Raw genomic sequence first — 25,817 nt, 5'->3', positions numbered from 1 at the left:
CCTCGGCTTACTCAATGGGAAGATGATGAGGAAGACCTTTATGATGATCCACTTCCACTTAAAGGATGGCCGGTATTTTTTCTCTTCCTTTTCCTGAGGATTTTCTTTTTTCTTTTTTTGTTTTTGGAGACAGAGTCTCGCTCTGTTGCCCAGGCTAGAGAGCAGTGGCACGATCTTGTCTCACTGCAACCTCTGCCCCCTGGGTTCAAGCGATCCTCCTTGTCTCAGCCTCCTGAGTAGCTGGGATTACAGGTGCCTGTCACCACGCCCAGCTAATTTTTTGTATTTTTAGTAGAGGTGGTGTTTCACCATGTTGGCCAGGCTGGTCTTGAACTCCTGGCCTCAAATTATCCTCCTACCTTGGCCTCCGAAAGTGCTGGGATTACAGGCATGAGTCACCGCTCCTGGCTTGTTTGTTTTGTTTTGGTTTTTTGAGACAGAGTCTTGCTCTGTCACCAGGCTGGAGAGCGATGTCAGCTCACTGCAACATCCACCTCCCAGGTTCAAGCAACTCTCCTGCCAGCCTCCTGAGCAGCTGGGATTACAGGCGCCCGCCACCACATCCAGTCAATTTTTGTATTTTTAGTAGAGACGAGGTTTCACGAGGCCAGAATGGTCTCGATCTCCTGACCTCACGATCCACCTGCCTCAGTTTCCCAAAGTGCTGGGATTACAGGTGTGAACCACCACGCCCGGCCCTGTATTTTCAATCTCATGAATTACTGCCCTGAGACGAGTCTATGTAACAAAATATCTGAGGTTGAAAAACTGCTTTTTAAAAATAAATCTACCTGAGGCCAGGAGTTTGAGACCAGCCTGGCCAACGTGGCAAAACCCCATCTCTACTAAAAATACAAAAAATTAGCCAGGTGTGTTGCCTAATGCCTGTAATTCCAGCTACTCGGGAGGCTGAAGCAGGAGAATTGCTTGAACTTGGGAGGTGGAGGCTGCAGCGAGCTGAGATCGCGCCATTGCACTCCAGCTTGGCTGACAAGAGCGAAACTCTGTCCCAAAATAAAATTAAATAAAATAATAAATAAAAATAAACCTATGTACAGTGGATCAAGGTCAACACCAGCCATGTAAGTTGTGTTGATGACATGGATCATTGATGTGATTTGATGTCAAGGCACTTCATCTCTGTGGTCTTCCTCCCCCAAGTCCAGCTCCCCACCTAGTCATGGGAAGAACATCAGACAAATCCCAGTGGAGGGACATTCTACAAAACACCTGACCAGTTCTCCTTGTAACTGTCAAGAGCATCAAAAACACACAACGTTTGAGAAACTCACACAGCCTGGAGAATTCTTTTTTTTTTCTTCTTGAGACAAGAGTCTCACTCTTGTCGCCCAGGCTGGAGTGCAGCGGCGTGATCTTGGCTCACTGCAACCTCGGCCCCCCAGGTTCAAGTGATTCTCCTGCCTCAGCCTCCCGAGTAACTGGGATTACAGGCACCTGCCACCGTGCCCAGCTAATTTTTGTATTTTTAGTAGAGATGGGGTTTCACCCAGTCCAGGGAATTCTAAGGAGATGTAAGGGTTGAATGTCACAGGGGATCCTAGGACAGAAAAAGGACATTAAGGGGAAAAGCAGATTTTTTTTTTTTGACAGGGTCTTACTCTTTGGCTCAGACTGGAGTGCAGAGGTGCGATCTTGGCTCACCACAACCTCCACCTCCCAGGTTCTCCCAGGGAGACTCCTGCGTCAGTCTCCTGAGTAGCTGTGATTACAGGCATGCTCCACTACCACACAGCTAAATTTTTTATATTTTTAGTAGAGATGGGGTTTCACCATGTTGGCCAGGCTGGTCTTGAACTCCTGACCTCAAATGATTCACCCATCTCGGCCTCCCAAAGTGCTGGGATTACAGGTGTGAGCCACCGTGCCCGACCTGCAATTTTTTTTTTTTTTTAAGACAGTGTCTTTCTTGTTGCCCAGGCTGGAGTGCAATGGCGCGATATTGGCTCACTGCAACTCCACCTCCTGAGTTCAAGTGATTCTCCTGCCTCAGCCTCTCGAGTAGCTGGAATTACAGGTGTGCACCACCACGCCCAGCTAATTTTTGTTTTTTAAGTAGAGAGTTTCACCATGTTGGCCAGGCTGGTCTTGAACTCCTGACCTCAGGTGATCCCCTGACCTCGGCTTCCCAAAGTGCTGAGATTACAGGCATGAGCCACCTCACCTGGGCAAAAAACAGAGCAATTCTGAATAAAGTGTGGACTCTAGTTAATAATAATGAATTCGTATTGGTTCATTAATCGGGATGTAAGTAATGTGTAATGTAAGATGTTAAAAATAAGGTAAATTCTCCAAGGGGCTTATGGGAACTCTTCGTATCTCTTTGCGATCTTTCTGCAAATTTAAAACTGGCCAGGCACAGTGGCACACGTCTGTAATCCCAGCCCTTTGGGAGGCTGAAGTGGGAGGATCACTTGAGCCCCGGTGGGGGAGGGGGGGCAGAGGTTGCAGTGAGCTGAGATCACACCACTGCATTTCATCCTGGGTGACAGAGCTCAGACCCTGTCTCAAAAAAAATTTTAAGGGTAAATTGTCTAAGGGGCTTATGGGAACTCTTTGTACCTTCTTTGTGATTTTTCTGCAAATTTAAAACTGTCCTAAAAAATAAAGTTGGTTAAAACACAAAAATGGGCAGGGCTTGGTGGCTCACGGTTGTAATCCCAGCATGTTGGGAGGCTGAGACAGGAGAACAGTTTAAGTCAAGGAGTTTGAGACCAGCCTGGGCAACATGGCAAGATCCCATCTCTTTAAAAAAAAAAAAAAAAATTACACACAAAAAAAGTAAAAACTTCAGATTTAAAGAACAATGCTCCACCTATTTTTGCAAGGTTGATCTGCTTCCAGATACCCATACAGGGAAAACAATGTTTACAGAGATTAAAGAAGCTTCTCTTGTTTTGTATTAAAATATTTTATATTAATCATTCAAACTTCATTTTATACAACGAATGCATACACCACTGGGGGAGTGTCTGACTGATGTGTGGGAGGGCGGGTGGGGATGTCTGCAGCTATGAGTAGGGAGGAGGCGGGGAGGCCCTGGGTGCTTCCTCTCCTCGACTGACCGGCCGTGTGTTCGTTCCCAGAGCAAGAGCGGGAGGCGGTCAGCCCCGGGGGGGGATGGCACAGTGGAGAGACGGACCTGTAGAAGTGGTGGCCAAGGCCTCCATAAGGGCTTTCCCAGGAGATGTGACCTTTCCAGGTCTTGCAGCCAGTTTGCTCACCCTGAACGAGCTCCCGAGTCCCGGTCCTTGGAGTGCGGTGGCGACGGTGTGTGTGTGTGTATATATAGACATCTGCACTGCCCCCTCTCTGGAACCTGCCCGTGCCCCGTCCCGCCTGCACACAGCCCTCGCCTAGGCGGCAGGCATGTCAGCCTTGCTGAGCGCGATGGCCAGTTCCAGGTCCTCCTGCTCCTGCCGCCGCAGCCGCGCCAGCCTCTCCTGTTCCGCCTTCTCGCTCTCCCCGCTTGGCCCACGCCAGCTGCTGCTCCTCATTGCCAAACTGCAAAGGAAAAACGGAGAGTGGGTGATGTGGCCCAGGGGCTGGGACCTGCAGGCTGGAGGGAGGCAGGGAATGCATGGGACGGGGACAGGATCCTGCCCACCACCCGGCGAGGGTCCCATGTGCAGGGGAAAAAGCGTGTCTCGGCTGGGCCCAGTGGGCGTGCAAGCCTGGCTCAGGACCCCATCTGGGAGGCAGAGAGGACGGGATGCATGATTGAGTGTGACCTTAACCATGACCTCTGGGCCTCAGAAAACCAGCCACCCTGCCCCACGTAGAGAAGTGAGGATAGGCCCTTGATGCTGGTGGCCAAGAGGTGCAAAGATGGGGAAGTTCGAGTATGCATGGCTCTAAAGCCCCACGGTGCAGACAGTTCTGCACTCTGGGAACGCGGTATTTCTACCTCCGACCATGCTCCAGAGAGCGCTGAGACTCTCTAAGGGTCCTTTTCTTCCCGCCCCCCCCCTTTTTTTTTTTTTGAGACGGAGTCTCGCTGTGTTCCTCAGGCTGGAGTGCGGTGGTGGCACGATCTCGGCTCACTGCAACCTCCACCTCCCGGGTTCAAGGGATTCTCCTGTCTCAGCCTCCTGAGTAGCTGGGATTATAGGGGTGTGCTACCATGCCCGGCTAATTTTTGTTTTGTTTTGTTTTGGGACGGAGTCTCGCTCTGTTACCCAGGCCGGAGTGCAACGGAGCAATCTCGGCTAACTGCAAGCTCCGCCTCCCAGGTTCTGTTAGCCAGGATGGTCTCGAGCTCCTGACCTCGTGATCTGCCCGCCTCGGCCTCCCAAAGTGCTGGTTTACAGGCTTGAGCCACTGCGCCTGGCCAATTTTTGTATTTTTAGTAGAGACAGGGTTTCACCATGTTGGTCAGGCTGGTGTTGAACTCCTGACCTTGTGATCTACCCACCTCAGCCTCCCAAAGTGCTGGGATTACAGGCGTGAGCCACCGCGCCCGGCTCTGAGGGTCGATTTCTCCCAGAATATTGACAAAAGCTGTGGCATTTACACTGCCATTTAGTCAAGTTTTTATCCGTGGGGTGTTTTTCTAAAACGTTCCGTCACAATAAGAACTTAAAAAAGGGAGAAAAGCATCTTGATGCTGAGCTAGGTGATTTCAAACAACTCAAAGTACTTTAGTTATGAAAAGAAAAGCCACGTCCCACAAGCTCCTCCTCCAGGGTGGGTCTCCATGTCCCAGACTTCCCTGAGAGGTCACTGGCATCATCGGCCCCCTCAGGAAAGCTGCTACCGCTTAGGGACTAAAAGGATTCCCTTAATAACATCTCTCTGCGATGCACTGCCTCTGACCAGCTCTCTGCTAAACGCTGGAGTAACACCAAAGATAACACACGTGGTGGCTCTTCCCCAGGCGCCCTTGGGAGCAGAAATACACAAACAATCCCAGTACAATCCAGGACCCAGGCTCTCGAGGAGGGCCCTGCAGACTCCCCCGGGAGGGTGGGGAAGGAAGCACACAGGAACACTCACGGCCTCTCCACCACACGCAGCACCATGCCCGTGTGACAACCTGGGGGTGGGCCCGCTGTCATCCCATCCCTCTGACAGCTGGGGATGCTGAGGCCAGGGAAAGGGTGGCTCACACTCTACACTTTTTTCCCCCAGGCCAGCGGAGGGTGGGATACCGGCTGAAACTGACAGGGAGGATGCGTCCCCATGAGGTTCGGAGGTGTGAGGCTCAGTGCCCGACCTTGGGGTTGCCAGGACAAAGCATGGGGTGGGATAAGCCAGACTGAGGAGGGGCTTATGGGCCCCAGAAAGGAGCTGGGATTTCCCTGTGGAGGCTCCGTGGGCGAGTGAGTTGGGTGATCAGATTGGCGGCGTCTAGATATTTCATCGCTTGATGGTGGCATAAGCGGGGGTCGGGAGAGACGAGGGCCAGATGGCAGGGCTGGGGGGACTGGGCCAGGTGCAGGAGCGGGTGGATGCAAGAAACCTGGTTGGGAGGCAGATGTGGCAGTGAGGAGGATGTGGAGCCCTGGAGGCCTCCCTCTAGCTGGCCTCAGGACCCAGATGGGGGACAGGCGGAGTGTCAGTATCAAGAAAAGACATCTCTCAGAAGGGCTGAGTCTTGACTTCTTAAAGAGGCATTGCCCAGCTAAACACTTGGGGGTCTGATGAGTCTCCAGGTCGGACTCCCTTCCTGCCACTGTGTCACCACCATGGGCACAGATAAGCGTCCCTCCTCCACCCCACTTTGGGGAATTTTCCAACACCTCATGGGGAGAAAAACAAGGAAAAAACAAGTGCAGGTGGAAATTATTCCATGGTGCTGCCGACAACAGTGGGAGGGAGACAGCGCAGCTGACGGGGACCTCACCCTCCACCAGCCTTGAGGACAGGGTGGGTGAGAGCTGACGGTAACATTTGCCCGGATCCAAATCAAAGCCTGGAACAGCCAAGTGACCGGCCTGCTGGGTCTGAACCACAGGCCCCTGGTCTTCTTTGGCCCCGCTGAACCCCCGTGTCGCGGAGTGTCACTGAAGCGCCTTCTGCTTGAGGGATCTGTGTTTCCAAATGAAACTTTCAGTAGGAAAGTTCCCGGTGCCTTCAGAGTTGACTGGTTCAAGGCCAGCTCACGAATCCACTATGGAGACTTGCAAGCATGCTCTGAGGAGGCACGCTGAGCTGTGAGGTCTGCGAGAGCTCTCCGGAAAGGGGATTCCGCGGCTCCCTCTGCGTCTGCTGTCTTAGCCCTGGACGGGGCTACCTTCTAGTTCTCAGACCTGGGTGGGTCACATGGGCCAGAATCTGGATGCCTGTGGGTGTGGCTGATGCAAAATCAATAGTGGCTGGGATTCACATCGGCTCTGATTTCTGCTTCCCTCTGGCACTATCATGGAACCGCGACACCACAGGGGCGGGATACACCGCCCTTGCCAAGGTCTGCCCACTCAGGATGCGGTTCATTTTCAGAAGCAAATAAGTGGTTCATTTCGGCAGCCTCTTAGAAATCCGCAGTTCAGACGGCTCAGCACACTGGGCGATGGGACGGCCCGGGGAGGCGCGCGGCACCTGTCCTCACTAGGAACGGACACTGGCACTCCAAGGCGTTTGATAGCACTTCCACCCCACCATGTGCAGGACACGCCTAGCCACTTCCTATTCATTCACTTACTCTGACATTGAGATCGCATCCAACTCCTTCACTAATTCAAAGCATGGCCTAGCTGATCTGATATTTGCACTGCTCTTAATTCGAACTTCCAAAAGAACCGTTCTGCTAACCTAGAAATGCCACTTCCTAATACACACATTTGCCTGAGACAGAAAGGTCTGCTTTTAAAGAAATACCAGAGAGGGAAGAGGGTTCCCGGGAACAGCCACACGCACAAATAACCCACTGATGGAAATTTGGGGCTGGTAAATTAGACGGTTCTGGAGAGGCCCAGCCGGGACACCACCTCCACAAGTGAGGTGCGGGTGACCTGGGCCCCCTGACTGCCATCGTGGACTGGGCTGCTCCTGCACAGGTGAAAACGTGCCCTGAACAGCAGTCTCAGAACATCTGAAAGAGTCACGCTGCCAGTCTGCTGGGCAGTCAGACGCCCTCTTGGCATATGCTCAGGGAAGTGGAATCATCCAAACCAGAGGAAGCAGCTGTGCCCTCTTCTAAGTTAGCACAAATACTCAAGATCCAGCGGACCCAGAACCCACCGGCTTATTGGCTGGGCCCCCGAATGCCGTGAACATGGAGAGACGCCTCGAGTCCCCAGAGGGGGCTGGTTATGGATGATTTTGGACAATGATATGACCCAAGGGGACAAGCAAAAACAATGAAGGGTCCTGTCTTCACTCACCCCATCCCTTCGGAGTGGCTCAAGTACACTATCTGATCATTTCCTCTGGAAAAAACTGGGGCATCTGCAGTGGGAAAAGTGATTTTAAACAGAAAACAGGCCGGGTGCAGGGGCTCATGCCTGTAATCCCAACGCTTTGGGAGGCCGAGGCAGGAGGATCGTTTGAGCCCAGAGTTCAAAGACCAGTCTGGGTGGTAAATGAGACCTTGTCTCCACCAGAACATTTTAAAATTAGCCAGATGTGGTGGTGTGTGCCTGAGGTCCCAGCTACATGGGAGGCTCAGGCGGGACGACTGCTAGAGCCCAGGAGGTCAAGGCTGCGGTGAAGCTGTGATTGCACCACTGCACTCCAGCCTGGGCAACAGAGTGAGATCCATCTCTGAAAATGTAAAAACCAAAAAACTAGGTGAAAAAAAAACCCAGAAAACAGCAGGGCTGTACCCAGGCCTGGGTGGAATTTGCTCTCCCACCGGGAGGGGAGGGCGATAAACTGGCTGGAGCTGTTTTAAAACTGCAGTTAACAATTGTTCTGGAACGACCAGAAATGCTAAGCCAAATGATACCTTGAAATCTTGTTTTTTTTTTTTTTTTTTTTTTTTTTAATGTTTTCGAAAAAACGAGCCCTTTGGGGGTTGGGGTCACAGGAAATAGAACTATGAATTTCAGAAAGAGAACAGTCATTTCTTCAAGCTGCCGTTCACCCCACTTACCTAACTCTTCCCTACCCAAGACAGAGTACCTGAGTCATGTGTGAAGAGTTCTGTTTTCTTTAAATCAGCATTTAATATTTTTCCACCAGAAAATAAATGAAGGGCTATTCAAGAAACTCTAGATAAAGCAGGTTTTGTTTCTGGCTTTTATTAACAATGTCACCATTTTGTATAGACCCTCAGGGCGCATCTAGGGTCAACAAAATCAAACTCACTACAGTTGTAAAATATTTACAGGTCACCAAGAGCCAGAAACAGGTCAGGGTCTTGGGAGACCTAAATAAGCCACACGGGCCAGTCATGTGTAACCCCAGTACTTCAAGGTGGGAGGACAGCTTGAGGCCAGGAGGTCCAGACCAGCCCAGGCAACACAGCAAGACCCCATCTCTACCAAAAAAATTAAAAATCAGCCTTGCATGGTGCTGCACGCCTGTCGTCCCAGCTACTCAGGAGGCCAAGACAGGAGGATTGCCTGAGCCCAGGAATTCGAGGTTACAAGTGAGCTCTGATTACGCCAATGCAGTCCAGCCTGGGCAACATAGCGAGATCCTGTCGCTAAAATAAATAATTGATAAATAAGCCATAGGATAGCTGTGCACGGTGGAGGTCATCAAGATGGCTCAGAAACAAATCGGGTGCTTTCTCTGCATTGACATGGCAGGGCTTGTGTTCAAAGAGCCATCCCAGGAGTCGGAACATCTATAAATAACACGTCTCACACCTGATGAAGGAACTAACAAGCTCAAAGGAGGAAAGCAAGTGCGTCACACACAATAAAACCGATTCTGGGCAGACAACACCTGAAGCTTTCAGAGAACAAGATTTTCATGTATCAAGGACGCTACTAAAAACTCCTTGAAGCGACGGCATGTTACAATCTGGAGTATTTTTCACGCAGAGAAAAACAAAGCTAGGCTTTCAAAATCCCGGGATTTGCTTCTGAAAAGGCACTAAACTTTGTTCAACAGCTTTTTTGAGCTCTTTTTGTTTTGGCTTTCAGAGTGGCCGTTCTAGACTGGATTTCTTTTTTCACTGGAGCTGGTAACCAACATTTAAAAGCTTTTTTTTAAAAAAAAAAAAAAAAAAAAAAAAAAAAACTTCAAATTGCTCTTCCCTGCTGTGATCTGCCTGAAGTCCTTCAATTTGTACTTGTGGCACAAAATGCACGGGGCGGGACTATGAGAACTTGTGCACAAAGGGCTTTTTGGGGACAGCAGAAGCCTAATGTAACTTTTGCAGTCTTTTTTTCATACTTCGGAAGTGTTTGACATCTTGGCTTCCAAAAACCAGTGAACACAACCGCCTCGGTGCAACAGAAATAATACAAGGAATCTACCATGAAGGACAGATACGTCCCGCCTCCCTGCTGGAAGAAAACGTGCCCTTACCATAGAGCATCAAAACCGCGGCTCTTTTTTTTTTTTATTGAGAAACTGTTTTTCTTACAGAAGTGGCAGTGTAGAATAAATAACGCGAGGGACAGAGAGTGTGAGGTACCAAGAGGCTAAAGAAGCTGGGAGGTTTGCCTTTAAAAAGAGACAAAAATCCCAGGGAAGCTGCAAGCGGAAGGAGGGGGTGTGGCCCGGAGGCAGAGGACTCAACTTACAGAGGTGAAGTCTGCAAAGCCCGAGGCAGAGGCCTTAGAAGGTTTAGCTGCAGAGGAGGGGACAAATGGGTCTTTTCCACTAAACGGGTCCCCAAACCCCTTTTTACTTTGGAACGGGTCGCCGCTGTCAGCCCCGAGTGGCTGGAATGGATCGGGGGCCTCGGGAAAGTCTGCGGAACCAAGCTGGCTTACAGGTGTACTTTTACCTGGAAAGTTTAGGAGAAAAAAAAAAAAGGAGAAAGAAAGAAATATGAGTTACTCACCCGGACAGAGCAGAATGCCAGTGGGCACAAGCCTGGGGCGCTTCTCTGGGAAGAGCTTGGAATTTGGCTAACAGGCGGGATGGGGGTAGCCTGGGGAATCCCAGTTTTAATCAGCTTTATCCCAGGGGCTTAACCGGTTGTGAACAACACAGGAAAAACACTTCAGATGACTCCCATACACAACACACACAGAGCAGCTAAAACTTGAGTTGCCCTTGAATAGTTTGCATGCAGGTACGTTTCAAACAGATTCAATTTAGCATGGCAACACATTTACTAACACACTAATTTAAAAAATCATGGCTGAGCAGAAAAATACACTGCAAGCTTCTAACAGTAAAAAAAAAAAAAAAAAAAAGGTGGGGTGGGGGAGAGTTACTTACAAATGAAGAGGGATTAGTTTCACAAGGTGGTATGGTTATTAGGCGTGTTAGTTATGAGGGTCTGCACACAGCTCTGCCACGCTAAGGTTTAAGTTCTTTTTTTTTTTTTTTTTTTGAGACAGAGTCTCGCTCTGTCACCTGGGCTGAAATGCAGTGGTGCAATCATGGCTCATTGTGGCCTTGGCCTCCAGGGCTCAAGCGATCCTCCCACCTCAGCCTCCTACAGGCATGAGCCACCATGCGTGGCTAATTTTTGTATTTTTAGTAGAGATGGGATTTTGCTGTGTTGCCCAGGCTAACCTCAAACTCCTGGCCTCAAGTCATATGCCTGCCTCAGCCTTCCAAAGTGCTGCGCTTGGCCTTAAGTTCTTTTTTAGCCCCCACTTCTGTCCCTCTGGTGTTGGCGGCTCCAAGGGGCAGGGTTCGTCTGGGCCTTTCTGGGCTTCTGCCAAGCAGGGAACTCCAGGATGCCCAGTCCCAGCAAGGCATATCTTGACAGGGAGGTGGGAAAGAAGGGTTCAGAAGTGGAGGAAAATGAGACTGTGTGAGGGACATGGCCTGAGGACAGGTGGCTTTTCCCAGTGCATACTGCCAATGTACCAGAACATTCCACTAAGAAGCAGAGGCCTGTTGAGATCTGCTTGGTGACGGGAGGTCCCACCTGCCAGGCCTTCTAGCAGCTGCAGTTTGCAGGCCAGCCGGGCTGACTCCATGCTCCTGTCTGACACCCCTCTATCTGCCCAGCGGGGTCCCTGGGCATTCAATGTGGTCCATGCAGCACCCCAGACTGGAAGCTTAATAACATGTAACGCGATTCCAGTGTTAACTCTGGAAGTTTCGAGGCTAATGTTTAGAAAGAAACCAGGAACTGCCTGCCCCTCCAGGGTTGACCTTGGATCTCTGGCTGCACCTCCAGAGAGCACCTTGGCTCCCAGCCACACCTGCCCCGCGCACCACGTGAGCCCGGGACGCCTGCCTTCCTCATCTGGTAGAATGAGCTCACACGGGCCATCTTCGGTCCCTCTCCATGCCCAGATCTAAAGCTATTCCCTGTGTTCCCGCAGCAGATCAGCCATCCCAGGCCTCATTTTTGAGGCCCCAGGTGTCCCTGTGGGCTCCAGGGCTACAGCCTGCATCTGCTGCCTTTAGCTCTGGGCCTCGGCAAGGGAAAGTGCCTCCTCCCAGCTGGCCTCGGTTTCCTTATCTGTGAAGTGGAAATGAGGAGGAGGGCGCCAAACAAGGTGACATTCCTGGGATCCCAGGAGTCTGCTCCCACTCAGTGTCCTGCACCGCTGTGCCCAGCGTGGGCCAGCGAGAACCTGACCTGTACCCCCCGCTTGCCTGTAACCTTACTTCTGGAAATGGAAATTCACTTTTCTCTTGACCGGCAGTTCTCGGCCAGCATAAGGACTGCTGCTTTCTTTTTGCATATTCAAGGAAAAAGTCTTCCTTCCCACGGTTTGCACAGAAGGACTCGGAGACAAACCCCCCGACAGCCCACCCTTGCGGCCCACCTGCCCCCGCCTGTCCACAGGGTTCCACCAGGGTCACCGTCACATCCTTGGCTGACCTCTGGCCACCGGCTGTGGGAGATCCTTCCAGACTCTCCCCGTCGGGGCTGGAGGGAGAGCTGTCCTGGGCTCTATTAGGACTCACATGGATGAGAAAGGCGGGAGGGCGAGGCCTGGTATCAGTCTCCTCCTGTGGCCTCAAATCAATTCACTGTCAGCCCCTGGGATCTGGAAGGGGCCCACACGGACTATCTTTGCCAAAACTTGTGGGCAAGCCATGCTGGAGACCCTTCCCTAGAGGGGTAGCGCCCAGCCCACGCGGGCAGGACAAGAATGTGACCCCTCTCCCTCCGACAGCGCCTGCCCTCTCAGGGCAGTCCCCATGTGTCTGTCTTTCTCTATCCCCAGATGTCCCTCCCACCTTCAGCTCTACAGCAGCCTCCTCCTACCCCTGACCTCCCCAGGTCTGCAGAGAGCAGGGTGATCTGGCCCAGCCCGCAGCCCCCGGGCTGGTTCCACCGGCCTTGAGGAACTGCCTCACACCCCCACCTCGAGACTGCCTCCCATGCAGGGCCACTCCTGGTCCCAGGCATGAGCCAATGGGAAGCCAAGGCCTCGCTGCAGGGTCTCCAGGAGTTGCCCGCTTCCCTCTCCTAAGGCCCAAGGAACGGGCAGGCAGCTCTGGCTGGAAGCGGTCAAGTGAGGCCTGCCCAGGGTCCTGTGAACCCCAGGCTGTCCACTGGAGCAGAGGGGGCTCCTGAGCAGGATGGAGGGTGGGCGAGGGCCCCTCACTTCCACCTTCCCATCCCTAGAAGCCTCGTCTCCCTATTGGCTACCCACCAGCTTGGCTCCCTTCCCTGTGAGCCAAACCCACCCAGCAAAGTGGGCTCTTAACACAGGTAGGCCCCAGCAGCCTGCCCAGACTGCTTGAGGGCTTCCCCCACTTGGGGATGACACCCCAGTCTCGCAGGTGGCACCTCCTTCCCCAGGAACCCCCAAACCCAGGGCTTCTTTCCTGGCTATGCCTTGTCCCTCCGCCTGGAAGGCACTCCCAACTGGAATCCATCACAGGTGGGGGCCTTCTCAGGGAAGAAATGGCAGCCCCTTCCCCATCAGGCCTGTGTTCAGCTCTGCAGCCCAGCCCTGGGGCTAGGAGTGGCCCTGGAAGACGGTGGGGGCATGGTGGCCACCCCCTTCAGCCTGGCACCGGCTGCTGTCAGTCTGTTTCTTAATCCAAGCAAAGGGCTGTGTCCCCCCAACAATTGTTCATATGTTCAAGTCCTAACCCCTGTGCCTTAGAATATGACCTTACTTGAAGACAGCATATTTAAAGGGGTAACTGAGTTAAAATGAAGTCAGAGAGTCAATGACTGTCCTCACTGAAAGAGTTTAGGACACAGATCTATGCACAGAAACAGCCATGTGACGATGCACCAGGCCAAGGGGAAGCCTCAGAAGAAACCAACCGCGCTGGCGCCTTGATCTTGGACTTTGAGCCTCTAGAACTGCGGGACAATCCATGTCCACTGTTTAGGCTGAGACAGAGCGAGTGTGAGCAGGAAGCCACCAAAGCCATGGGCAGGGACGCCCTGGGGGACAATGTGACAGTGTCCTGCACCCCAGCCTGTGGATTTGCAGCGGGGAGAGACAGTGACCTCAGCCAGTCTCTGGAGCCCCTGCCTGCCTCTGCCCAGCCTCTCCCTCCATGGGAAAGCCCCTCCACGCCAGGGTCCCTCACCACTCTGTCTGCTTCCCGTGGCACTGGCCTCTGGCACGGCCGAGGGTCAGCTCTGTGAATAGCGGGCCCAGCATACTCATACAAATGCCAGCCAACACTGCCCCATGTCCCTGGTGCCCTCCAGCCCAGGGCTCGCCACAGTGGGCTTCAGGAGGTCCTGGTGAACCAGGTGCCACCTGTCACAGATTCCATAGGTCTCCAGGGACCTGGGGCCCTTTGGGAGCAACACCCTGGGGAGCAAGAAGGGAATAAAGGCATCTGGCCTTCCTGGTTTGCAGGAAACAGCGATGTTACTGTGCCGGCTTGCCTATTTATTTTTCCTCGAATACCTATGTGATATGGATCAAATCGCAAGATTCTAGCAGAGGAAACAGGAAGTGTTTCCAGGGGAGAAGCTCAAAGTCCCAGGACACAGTGTAGCCCCCTGGGACGGGCAGCAAGTCCAGGATGGACACTGCTTGATTTCTCGAAGCCGTTCCTGCAGGGAATGATGATCTGAGGCAGATCTGCAAGTATCTGGAGAGGGGTGTAAAGGGAGGACGCCCCAGCCAGGCCCCCAAGAACAACCGCCACGGTACCGAAGGTTCAAATAAATCAGTCATTTTTGAGCCGCTTTTCTTCTTCTTTTCAATGAAGATCTGCCTCCCTTGGTTTGGGGGGTTTAAAAAAGAGATTGGTTTTTGGGAGGAGTGGTTAAGAATTCTGCCTGCTACCATTTCAAGCTGAGGTTTCTGATGCGCAGAGATGATCGGAGATGAAAAGCTTCGTTCACACCAAGAACTGCCTGTGCCTGGTTTTGCTCTGTTGCCGAAACCGTTGTTATTTAGAAATCATGACTATGGTAATACGAAACCACGGCATATCAACTGCTGGCCTCTTGTTTTCAGAAGGAAAAAAAAACAACAACAACCATTTTTTCCTCAGTTGTTAGTGTTTGTGCTTTGGCAAAGAGGCGATTTTGGACCTGACATGTGTGAGGTCGGCCAAGTGCCCGGTCCAGCTCTTGACCTTGCTGATGACCGGAGGCTTTGTGCAATTAAAGCCCCCAGCATCACTGCAGGGCCATGGCCCTCAGCCCAAAACTTCCCACTTTTGCTCGGCGATTTATTTTTAGCAGCTGTATTTTTCAAACCTTCTAGGTCTAGTTCCTGCTTTTTATGTAACCACTTCTGCTAACTCCTTAATCGTTTTTTCCGATTTTCTGAGGTGTAGCTTATCTCAAACGTGACAAAGTAACTTTAATGTGCCTCCAGTCCCTAAAGCAAAAGCTGCAACGGGCACCCACGGCAGGGTTTTATACTTTTTCATGGCTCCAGAAAACATGAGTAAGGAGACAGCTTTACCGATGTGTATTTCAGAAAAGGGGACGGAAATCCTGAAAACAAAACCCAGAAAAGTTGGTATAGAAACATCTGGGAATGATGGCATTAAACCGGTATCAGGCATCATCCTGGCACCCGGTTTGATGCCATCATTCCTAGATATTTGCGGCGGGAACTAGCGGGGCCCACAGCAGACGGCAGTGAATCAAGACAAATGAAATTAAAGACCCTCGTGGGTGTGCTGACTGCCTACCGCAGGGAGACTTCATTAACAGGGGGCAAGGGATACAAGATTGAAGAAAAGGCAAAATAGAACTTATTTTCAAACCACAGCAGTTTCAACAGTTACCCAAGCGGTGTACCGAAACCACACACAGGACTGACTTTAGCAAAAACAATATGAACCAAATGGTTTACCACAGTGTGTGCTGTTAAAAAAAAAAACACAAAAAAAACCTTGGTGGCCGGCTCCACCCTGATAGAAATTTCTTTAATTCTCCTATTTCTGCTATTTCTCAAGCTTCTTCTCGAGGTTGTGCATGTCCCTAGCACCCGGGATCGGGGCTGTGATGGGCTGGCTCTGCTGCACTAGTGTTCTTGATCAGCCAAGTTTTTCGGGGTTCTGACTTTTCTATCTTGCTTTGCAGGAAGCCCTCCGCTTAAAAGCATCCTCAAGAGTTGGGTGCAAAAAAAAAAAAAGAAAAAAAAACACAAAAAATAAAAAAGAAAAAAACCAATTGAATAGAAATATACAATTGCAAACCCTAAAAACGGCGAATGCTATAAAAATCTTGGAAAGGAAATTCCCTTGGTTTAAATTTTTTGCTTAGGAGGAGAATAAAAGGCTTGTGTGAGGTAGGGTCTTAATCAATCTGATTAATAAAAATATTAGAAATAAACATGTGAGAGAGAGAGAGAGAGAGTGTGTGTGTGTGTTTGATCCTGGCTAGGTTCTATTTATACAGTACTGTACTTGGAAAATGCAGTTCTGTAGATGAGAGATAAATACAAAACAAAAGAGAACAAAAAAATACAAAACAAGGGTTTGTGGTCAGGGCAGCTGCCCACCTTCGCTATTATCCTATACAACACAGAACCATTACACAACTGTCACTCATCCTACACAACAGTGAACACACACACAAGCATCACTGACCCTACACAACAGTGGACACATACACACAACCATCATTGATCCTACACAACCGGGGACACACACCCACAAGCATCACTGATCCTACACAACAGGAAATGGCCACACAACTGTCATTCATCCTGCACAATATGGACACTCACACAACACCCATTCACCCTATACAACAGAGGATGCCCACACAATTGTCATTCATCCTGCAGAACACAAGATACCCACACAACTGTCATTCACCCTACGCAACAGGTGATCCCACACATCTCTCGTTCATCCTGCACAACAGGCACACCCACACAACTGTCATTCATTCCACACAACAGGTGATCCCACAAAACCATCATTCACCCTACAGACACCTACGCAGCTGTCATTCATCCTACACAACCGGTGATCCCACACAACCACAACTGTCATTCATCCTACACAACACAGATGCCCATACAACTGCCAGGCTTCTGAGTCACACTGCATAGGAGAGCAGTGGCCCAGCGGGGGCACCACTCCAGCAGAGCTCATCCAAGGCCACTGATATGTCTTATTCCTCCCTCCCCATCCTGCCAGAAGAAAAGCTTAGCTGCAGGGAGAGGGGAGAAAGAGAGAAAACAGTATAGGTTCTAAAATTCATCACTGCTGGGGACTAGTCTTGAAAAAGAGTGCTTTTCCCCAACACACGTCAATGTCTTCCTCTGGCTCCCATCTAAGACGCATGAGGGGAGTTCGTTTTTTACAATATAACACACGGGACTACATAAGGGACCCGCAGGCTGGGAGTCCTGCAGGCGCCAGCCCCGCGCGCTCTGCCTTAGATCAAAGCTGTGTCAAGCAGCACAGCCCTGGGAGATAAGAATCTGAGGTCCCTGCGATCGCAGCGTTGAGATTTTCCACTAAAAATATTTACCAAATTTTGAGAAAATCTGCTTCATGCATTGAAGGGAACAGGATGAGGTTTGGTTCTGAACTGTTGAGAAAAGCTGAACAAATATTTACTACGAGCCACTGCTGGCCGGTGTGTTTTCCTGCCCTGTGAGGTGTGTGAGGTGGGCAGGGGGCTGTTGAACCCGATAGCTGCGGGCTCATCTTGCCAATAAAAGAAGAAGAAACGGGGGAGAAGGTGCCGTGCTTTGGGGTCCTCAAAAGGCAAATATCATTTGAAGTGAGAAATAACAATTTTCTAGAGGTTACCACAAAAGGCTCCCATGACATTTACATAAAACCTGCCAGGCAAGGGTTGCTCCAGCCCTGGAAGAAAAAAAAGGGTGTGTGTGTGCACACGTGTGTGTGTGTGTGTGTAGGGTGCGGTATGTGATTTGGAAATGAATTTACAAATCACAAGCCAGTCTTCGTGACAAAAATAATACAGACTGGCAGGTGTCACAATTCTGCCTTATTTGAAAAATCGCATTTGTTCTCTGGCAGGCACCTTTGACATAACCTGCGTGAATACCCCTGGGTGTCAACCCCATCCTCGGGGGGGATTTCCAGGGAGAGATGCTATCTATGCATGAGCCAGGCACGGGGAGCCCTGACAGAGCAAGGGAGCCCAGCTTTGTTCCTCCCTACGGAGACTGCCAATGTCACAGATGCCACCTCTGCAAAGGGTGGGAGGGCGCCTTGCCCACATGTAACAAGATCCCTGAGAATGCTGTGCAGCGAGTCTGAGAGCTGGTTAGGGGTCGTGCATGGAAGGACCCAAAAGAGCCCCTGGGAGGGAGGAAGTGAGGCGCAGAGTCTACGAGGAGCTCCCATGGTGGGGGACACTTGGGAAGGCATCAGGTCTGGGGAGGGGCTGCCACTTTTGCTCTCTTTATGGTCAGATCCCCCGTTGCCTGAGTGCATGTGCTATTTTGCAGTTAGCAGTGGCAGGCAAGGGGTGCTGACTTGGGGCTTTGAATGGGAGAAATGAAAGATGAGGGGCCATATTCACCCCACCAGAAAAGCAGGGAGGTGGTGCCCAGAGCTGCAACCGGAGCCTCCTTCTGAGGCATCTTCCCCGGCCCTCACCTCCCTCAGGTGGAGCCTCCACCAAGCAAGGGGTTGAGGTGTCTTGGAGGCAGGTATACCCGATGTCCCCAGGGCGACAGCTCCTGTCTGTTCACACCTATACTCAGATGCTGGGGTGGGAGCCCAGCCCCTCTAGGCCTGCACCCTACCCCACAGCCCCCCAGGCCCCAGCATTTGCACCCCACTGAACGCCAGATGATAATCAAGTCACACAACACTCCCTGGATCCGCCTCTGGGTACAGTGTGCCCAAGTAGGCAAATGCTTCTATTTTCAAACTCAGTGGTCTTTACAGAACAGAAAGTGCTCCAAACGGCAATCTGCCTGCAGTCAGTTTAAACATACAAGGCTGACATTCCTCCCTCTCAGAATGGGACTGTTCCTTGGCACTGACAGCGGGTCTCACCCAGCCCTAGGACAGACTTTCCAGAGGGCTCAGACGGAAGCTCCGAAGCTTCCTTGACCACAGCAGTGCTGGGGGATGGGGATGTGGGCAGGAAAGAGGGACTCCGCCTGGTTGGTCGTTTTAGGCTCCTTGGGACCCCCTCCCCATCCTGGCTGGCAGGCAAGTGCCAGAATTTTCCAGGCCCCTTGAGATGGTGGAACCACTTGTCCCATTGTAGAACTTCACATGTACCCACCGGATTATCTCTCTGAGATCATCGTGGGAACGGAATTAAAGTAGTTAAGTTCAAGGCTGAGGTGCTAACCGCAGGGTTCAAATGGAAATGCCATTTTTAAAGTGGATCTTGTGCAATCAACAAAAGGTTTTGGGACCCACATGGGCACATGACGGGGAGAGGTCACTGAGCCCTGGTTTCGATGTTGGCCTGGCGTTTCAGAGGAGCAGGAGAGCTGGCAGCACTTAGGACCTCAGGGCTTCCTCGGTGGCTGCATCCTGTGTGGCACTCCCCACAGGGAGGTCAAGAACCCATGGCCACCCTGGGTGGACGCCACACACAGGTACGGGAGGGGCTTGTTTTGCAAGGGGAAGAATGACTTTTGTCTTCTTTTGGTGAGACAGCTGTTCGAATCAAACAGGACAGCCGCTGGTTAAACTGGATCTCATGTCACTTAGGTAAAAGCTGTTCGTTAGTGCAATTGTGAGGAGGGGGTGAAAAGACATCATGCTCATCACTATCACCTATGTGGCTTTGTTTAGGAGGTGAAAAGGTCATTAGCAGTAATAAAATGATCATTAAATTTGGGAGAGGTTAAAGGTGACTGGCTGGTTAGCGGTGGAAGTGCGCTGGCTGGTGTCACCAGGCGCTGCAGGCAGGAACCGCAACGCAGGGCCGCGCTGGCAGGAAGTGGCAAGGGTGGGGCCGGTCGCAGGATCCCACTATCGCAGCGGGGCTGAGGCCCAATCACTGACACCCACACAGCCGTTTCCTGCACTTAAAAAAAAAAATCTGTTTCTCTCTTTGCAAATCAACAACTTTTACCTAGAAACTCTTCAGCGGTGAGCTCTGACTGATCTTGATCTCCGGTCCGTTGCAGAAAATACACCATTGTTTACCTGGGGGAGGTGTGTGCCATGGCTAACTTTAACCTAACTCTAACTGACAGGTTTCGGCGGCCTGCCGGGTCTGTGCTGCATCTGCCTGAAAGAAACCAGTTTCTTCTGCCCAAAACAGACAGCTGCTTGTTATTTAATACCTTGATACACCTTTCTAGAAAAGACCTCCAGACAAGGAGAACTTAAGTGCCCCCACCAAAGCTCCATGCATGCCCCAAGGGATGGCCCTTGGTGGTCCCGCAGAGTATGCTTTCTGGCTTAGATCGAGACAGAACCGAGTATGTGGCCTTGAGAGCAGATGGCCAACTGTGGGCTACTCAGGTGTACGCTGTGACTGGAACTCTCCCTTGAGGAACCTCTGCAGGTTCCCAGGTGGAGGGGTCCACCTGTGACTGTCCGGGTCAACATCTGTCTGCCTGTGCACCCACACCACATGTCGGCCACACCAAATGTCAATTTCACCACAACTGAGCTTTAAACAACATTTAAAAAGCAGTTCCCACGGAATTTGAAAACTGCAGCCTCTAGAACACAAGAGACAGCACCAAAAGCCACACGTGACTCAGACCCAAACTCACATTTGGTCCTGTATGAGCAATGACCCACAGAGGACCCCGGAGCCCTCTTTGACGTTCAACTCCCTGCACGCTGACTTTTTTTAACGGAAAAGATTTCCACTAAACTGTGACCTCACAGGGAGAAAAGGGCCCCATTAATGACTCCCGGAATGTGTGCAGCCACCTCAGCTGCCCAGCCTGTTTCTCCTGGAAAAGGTGCCCATGGCAGAAGCTTATATCCCGGTCCCTGTGCCCCAGGGTGGGGATGGGGGCTACAGACCACACACAGCACATTACCATGCAAGGTGCTTCACCCACACACCCACCTGCTAGGCCTGAGTGGGTCCCATGGTCGGGCAGGAAAACTGGGGCTCAGGAAGGTTAAGTGACCCACCTGGGGCCTCCCTTTCCTCCAACATACAGAAACCAGCCTGATCAAGCAGTCCCCTGGATTCTAGCAGGACCAGCCGCCCACAGGACAGAAGGAAGCGGCCTCAGTTCTCCTGTCCTGGCCTCACATGTCAGCCATTTCCTGGTACAGAGGCCTAGCAGGACTCTAGAAACCTCTGGGTGCCCTGGGACGGACAAACACTGGATGGGAGCATGGGACATCAGACAGGTTCCATTTGCCAGGCGGAGAGATGACAGAAAAGCTTGTTCCTTCACTGTGATTTCCATGAGTATAGGTGTCACGCTGTGTACATGATGTTTAAGACTGCTCGCTGGACAGTCTATGGGTCCTTCAGTCTTTCTGTCAGTCCGTCTGTCTCCACCAGCTCACGGCTTAACCGCCAGGCCCACAGGGGCTCCCATCTCACCTTCCTCCTCACTCAGCCATGCTGGGACCCATGTATCTTACACAAAGCCATAGCATCTGGGAAGCCCCGGAGTGACCAGGGAAAGGCGGCCATCACTATGTGCTGGCTGTGTGGTCTCCCTGAGCAGAAAAAGGCTGGGGTAGCAAGAAAGGCAGAAAGGTGTTTTTGGTTTTTTTTTTTAAAGAAAACATGAAGTCCAACAGTTTGAAAATGTTGGACTTTATGCTTTCTTAAAAAAAAAAAAAAATCACAGACTAGATTCACTATCTCCTGTCTTAAAGCCAAGAAAACAAGAGATCTGCCTTGTGTATTCCTGGCAAACTTTCTGAGCACGACTTCACTCGACACTCATTTGCTGACTGCTCTTGCCCACAACCAGAGAGGCCTCCTGGGCTGCACGTGGGTCTGTGCTGTGTGGCCAGGAACCGGGAAGGGAATTGTGCAGAGCTGGGCTCCGATTCCCTTGACCAGAGAGCCAGGGTAGGGCGAGCAGCTTCCTTCGCAATCCCCCAAAGAGCCAAACACTTCTCCCCAACATATGACTCATCAAAAGGTCAACTAGTGGGTCAACCGTGGTGTTCGGTGTTCTGATTGTTAGAGGTTAGTACGGAATCACAGCACAAATAATGCTGCAAGCTCAAACGGCAACCACCACATGGTCTGTACCTACCACCCAGCAGCGTGTACAATGCAGAATTTTTCTGTTCAGCCATTGCTTCTGGGTAAAAGAATCAAATGAGAAATATTTAGGCCTCCACACAGATCTGCAGTTGCTCCGGACTTAAAATGCTGCACATGCATTTGCTGTTTTAGAGAATGTTCTGAAGCTCATGGCTTGGTTCTCGTTACTCCCGTCTTGGGGCAGGAGGCAGGTCACTGGGTGTAGACCTGGCCCTGCTGCCACCTTGCTGCATGACCTTAGGGAGTCCCCATGACCTCCCCCCTCCCTTTCCTCTTCCAGGAAATGGGCATGGCCTGGCCTGTCTCTCTCACGGGTCTTGCTGGGACCTAGTGCGATAAGAACTGTGCAGGCGCTTCCTAAGGGCCCGTCGAAGTTAATATATCTCTGCAGAACGCCAAGGGGCACAGCAACCGTCGACCACAGCAGAACAAAGATGCAGTGGCCTGCGCCACTAGCCAAGGAGCCCAGGACCCCCTGGGTCTCAAACTGTGCAACAGCTCCCTAAAAAGCCTCAACCCTGAAACTGGCCCAAGGAAGTCACCCAAACCCCTGGTATCAAACGTTCTACTTTTAACAAGCATTCTTTTCTGCTTTCGAAGCCCACAGTACACTAAGAGCAGAAGCCAAGGCGGGGTGGGTAGGCTTGCAGGGGAGACACAATGGGAGGTGACAACTGAGGGAAAGTTCAAAGGCAGACCCAGCGCTGGGTTTAGGTACGTGGGGAGGCGGGGGTGGCGGTTTCCATGAAACACTGAAAATGAAGCTTTGCACCTGTGAGCTGTTGAGTGGGATGGCTCCTCCTCAGGGCCCAGCAAATACGGCACTGCTCGGCAAGTGTGTGCACCCATATGAGAATACATGTACATGTGTGCAAATGTATGTACATGTGTGTAAGCACAAAGAGTGTGCATGCCCAGTGTATGAGCACACACGCACGCATGTGTGTGCACATTTGCATGCATGCATGATGCAATATCTGTGTACTGCTCACCATCTGTGTACTGCTCACCTGTATGCATGTATGTGTTCACATGTGAATATGTGCATGTCTCAATGAATGCATGCACATATATAAGCATGGAGGGTGCTCACGCCCAGCTGTTATCTATGAGAGCACGTGTGTGTGCAGGCATGCACAATGCAGTATGTGAGTGCGTGCTGCTCATCTCTGCGAATGCGTGTGTGTGTTCACAAGTGAACATGCACACATGTCCACAGATGCATATAAGCATGGAGAGTGTGCATGGAGGGGTGCATGGGAGAGTGTGTGTGTGCATGCATACGCGTACACGCAGGCACATGCGAGAATACTCATGTGACACAGTATGTGTGTGAAGGCATGCTCACTTGTATGCACGTGTGTTCACATGCAAACAGGTGCATGCATGCATGTGTCTGCAGGCATGGAGGATGTGTGTGTACACAGGGTACACAAGTGCATGCAAGAGCGTACATGTGTGCATGCACATATATGCATTAATACATGGCCGCACGTGGGAATGTGCACATGCGTGTGTGCCAGCTGTGTGCATGCATTGTGATTATGCATATATGTGTGTGTACATGTGTGCTTCTGCTCCCATCTTTTAGGCAAGTGAAGAGGCCCACTGCCATTCCATCAGGAGGCCAGCAAGGATCCCTGAAGAGCCACTGCCTCTGTGTAAGGTACAGGCGGCCTCTTGCAGATGGAAGGGAGTCCCTTTGTTGTTTTGTTTTTCCTCCTCTTGATGGTAAATGTCTTTGATGTGTGGCTTACAGAAATGATCTCTTTACCCATCTGTATCTGCTCAACAGTTCACAGAAAATCTGCTCTAAATCCACACAGCCCATACTTGGTCATACTTTTTCTCCTGACTCATCCACAAGAAAGCCAACCTGGGCACTGCAGGCTGGGTCCCCATCCTCCTGAGAGACGGCCATGGCCAGCCCAGGGGACAGGAGGAGAGAGGCGGTGTTCTAGAAATAACTTCCCCTATGTTCACCTCTACTGACAGGTGGCCCATGTGCAGGACCAAGAGTCACTCGTAACTAGTGAGCTGGGGGCAGCGGAGCCTGCTAGGTCCATTCCAGGACCTGCGATGACACCGGGGCTGCAAAGTGAGGCCAGTGGCAGATTCCAGGGGAGGGGCAAGTGCAGGCAGGAGGGTGAGCACCGCTTCCCTAGCTGGAGCTGATGGAAAGGGTTCAGGGGCACACCCTGTCCAGGGAAGACGGGTAACAGAAGGCATGATCCTGGGAGTGTGTGGGTTTCCTGTGGCTGCCCACAATTCAAGGACAGTGTGGGGAACACTGCCTGGAGGCTAGAGCATGGGAGGCATCCCAGACCGGGGCACAGACGGAATAGGCAATGACAAGGTAGATAAATGGATCAGGGAGCTGCAGCGACTCCTTCTGCCACTTGAAGCAACAGCTTTCTGTTTGAGAGTCTGGTCAAATGGCCGCCAGCCTACCTCTATCACATGAGAGAAATCCCACGTGTGAGTTAAAGGGCTTCAGAATCTTCAGGGGATCCTTGAGGGCCAGGGTTAGGAGACATTGGTAGCACCGGCCATGGGGAAGAGGGGCAGGGCCTGTAGGAAGCCCCCTCCTCAGAGCCATGCGTCTAGATGCCTGGGTGAGCTGGGGCGTAAGGGAGCCCCGAGCCATCCTGCCTCCTCACATCAGATGCCGCCAAGGACAATTTCCCGCTCCCTCCACTCTCAGTCCTGAAGCAGCTGGGAAGGGACTGGACCAAGAAGTGACTCCTGCTGCCCTCACCCCCCAGAGGTCCTCCTTGAGCACAGACAGGGAGAAGGATGGAAGAGAAGAGGCCGGAGTGGCCACAGGGCTGCTGGCCATGACTGGCTCCTAAGTGTAGCCGGGGTGTCGGGGTGGCACTGACATGCTCGGGCAGAGGCCACAAGAATCGCCCCCGGTCACAAGGGTGGCTCTAAGGCCAAGGCTTTGTGCGCTCCAATACAGAGCCAGACGCCCAGGGGCCCACAGGACGGGGCGAGGGCCAGCAGGCGGGAGGCGCACACCACGCACACATGGCGCTTGCGTGGACCTGGGCGGCTGGGCCGGAGGGACCCTCTTGCTCCCCACACAGGGTCCTGCGGCATCTGCTGCTACTCTGGGCTGGTGAGCAGGGGGGCCCTGGTCCCCCGCCATCCTGCACCGGCAGGCGGCGGCTGCGAGAGAAGAAAGCTTACTGACCGCTGGGCGGTTTAGGCCGTGGAGGAGCAGGTTTCTTCGGAGGCAGAGCAGGAGTGTCCTGTTTACTTTTAAAGGGGTCATCTGAGAATCCTGCCCCTCCCAAGGAGGAGGTGAAAGGGCCAGAAGGTGGGGGCTGTAAGAGAGGACACGAAAGAGAGGCAAAAATAGTTGTTAAAACAAAGGTGACGGATGTCCACTGAACAGACGCTCATGCTCCAAGGGCCCTGGCGAGGCCTCCTACCCTCCGGACTGCACAACACGGCCTTGCTCGGACGTGGGGTCTCTCTCAAGCCCCGTGCTTTCCTCCACCCTCAACAGCAGGGGCCCTCTGGCCTGTGGGTGATAAGCAGAGAGCAGTCCCATCCCTCCATGGGCTCCCAGCACCAAGGGCATCCCCAGCCACAAGGGGCACACTGGGTCTTTCCTGACTCCAGGATTTGGCACACAGGGTCCCTTGGGCCTCCTGCTTACACTTCAGAGAAACGCCCCACCCTCACCCCGGTGCTGGCTGTGGTGCTTGGCGCATGCCCTGCTGTGCCACCTCCCCACTGAGCTGGCTGGTGTGGTCACTACCTTCAGTTAGTGACGGGCAGCTCCAGGTGCTGGGTCAGCTGGCACCAGACCTTCCTCCTCCATGCCTCTGGGCTGCACACACAGCACCCGAGGTGGGAGCGCACCCTCACATGCCCAGCCCACCCCCACTGGTCAGCACGCCCACACTGCCTCCACTGGGCTCTGACCACCTCTGGCCTGGACTCTCGGCCAGCCTCCATCACACCCATCCACATCCTCCACCCCACACCTGCTGCCTCAAACCCAAATCGGACCACATCCTCCAGCTTAAAGAGTGAGACAGTCAGAGACAGTTATAATAATTGGAGAGATGAATGGATGGTGGGTGGGTAGATGAATGGAATGGTAGCTGGATGAATGGATAGACATATGTGGATTAATGGACGAATGAATGGCAGGTGGGTGGGTGGGTGGATGGATGGATAGATGGGCAGGCAGGTAGAG

General features: G+C 52.1%; 1 protein-coding gene across 1 annotated transcript in view; it reads right to left on the bottom strand.

The window, feature by feature from the left end:
* Nucleotides 1–2,910: 2,910 nt before the first annotated feature.
* EPS15L1 (epidermal growth factor receptor pathway substrate 15 like 1) overlaps nucleotides 2,911–25,817 on the bottom strand; it is a 115,343-nt gene continuing 92,436 nt past the window's right edge. The window contains 4 exon segments of the mRNA XM_007995644.3: nucleotides 2,911–3,482; nucleotides 3,484–3,522; nucleotides 9,660–9,865; nucleotides 24,801–24,933. Of these exon segments, the coding sequence (XP_007993835.1) occupies nucleotides 3,375–3,482; nucleotides 3,484–3,522; nucleotides 9,660–9,865; nucleotides 24,801–24,933 (486 nt within the window). The 3' untranslated portion in view covers nucleotides 2,911–3,374.

Source organism: Chlorocebus sabaeus, chromosome 6 (assembly GCF_047675955.1).
Source record: "Chlorocebus sabaeus isolate Y175 chromosome 6, mChlSab1.0.hap1, whole genome shotgun sequence".
Taxonomy (NCBI): Eukaryota; Metazoa; Chordata; class Mammalia; order Primates; family Cercopithecidae; genus Chlorocebus; species Chlorocebus sabaeus.
This window is presented reverse-complemented; position numbering and strand designations above follow the sequence as displayed.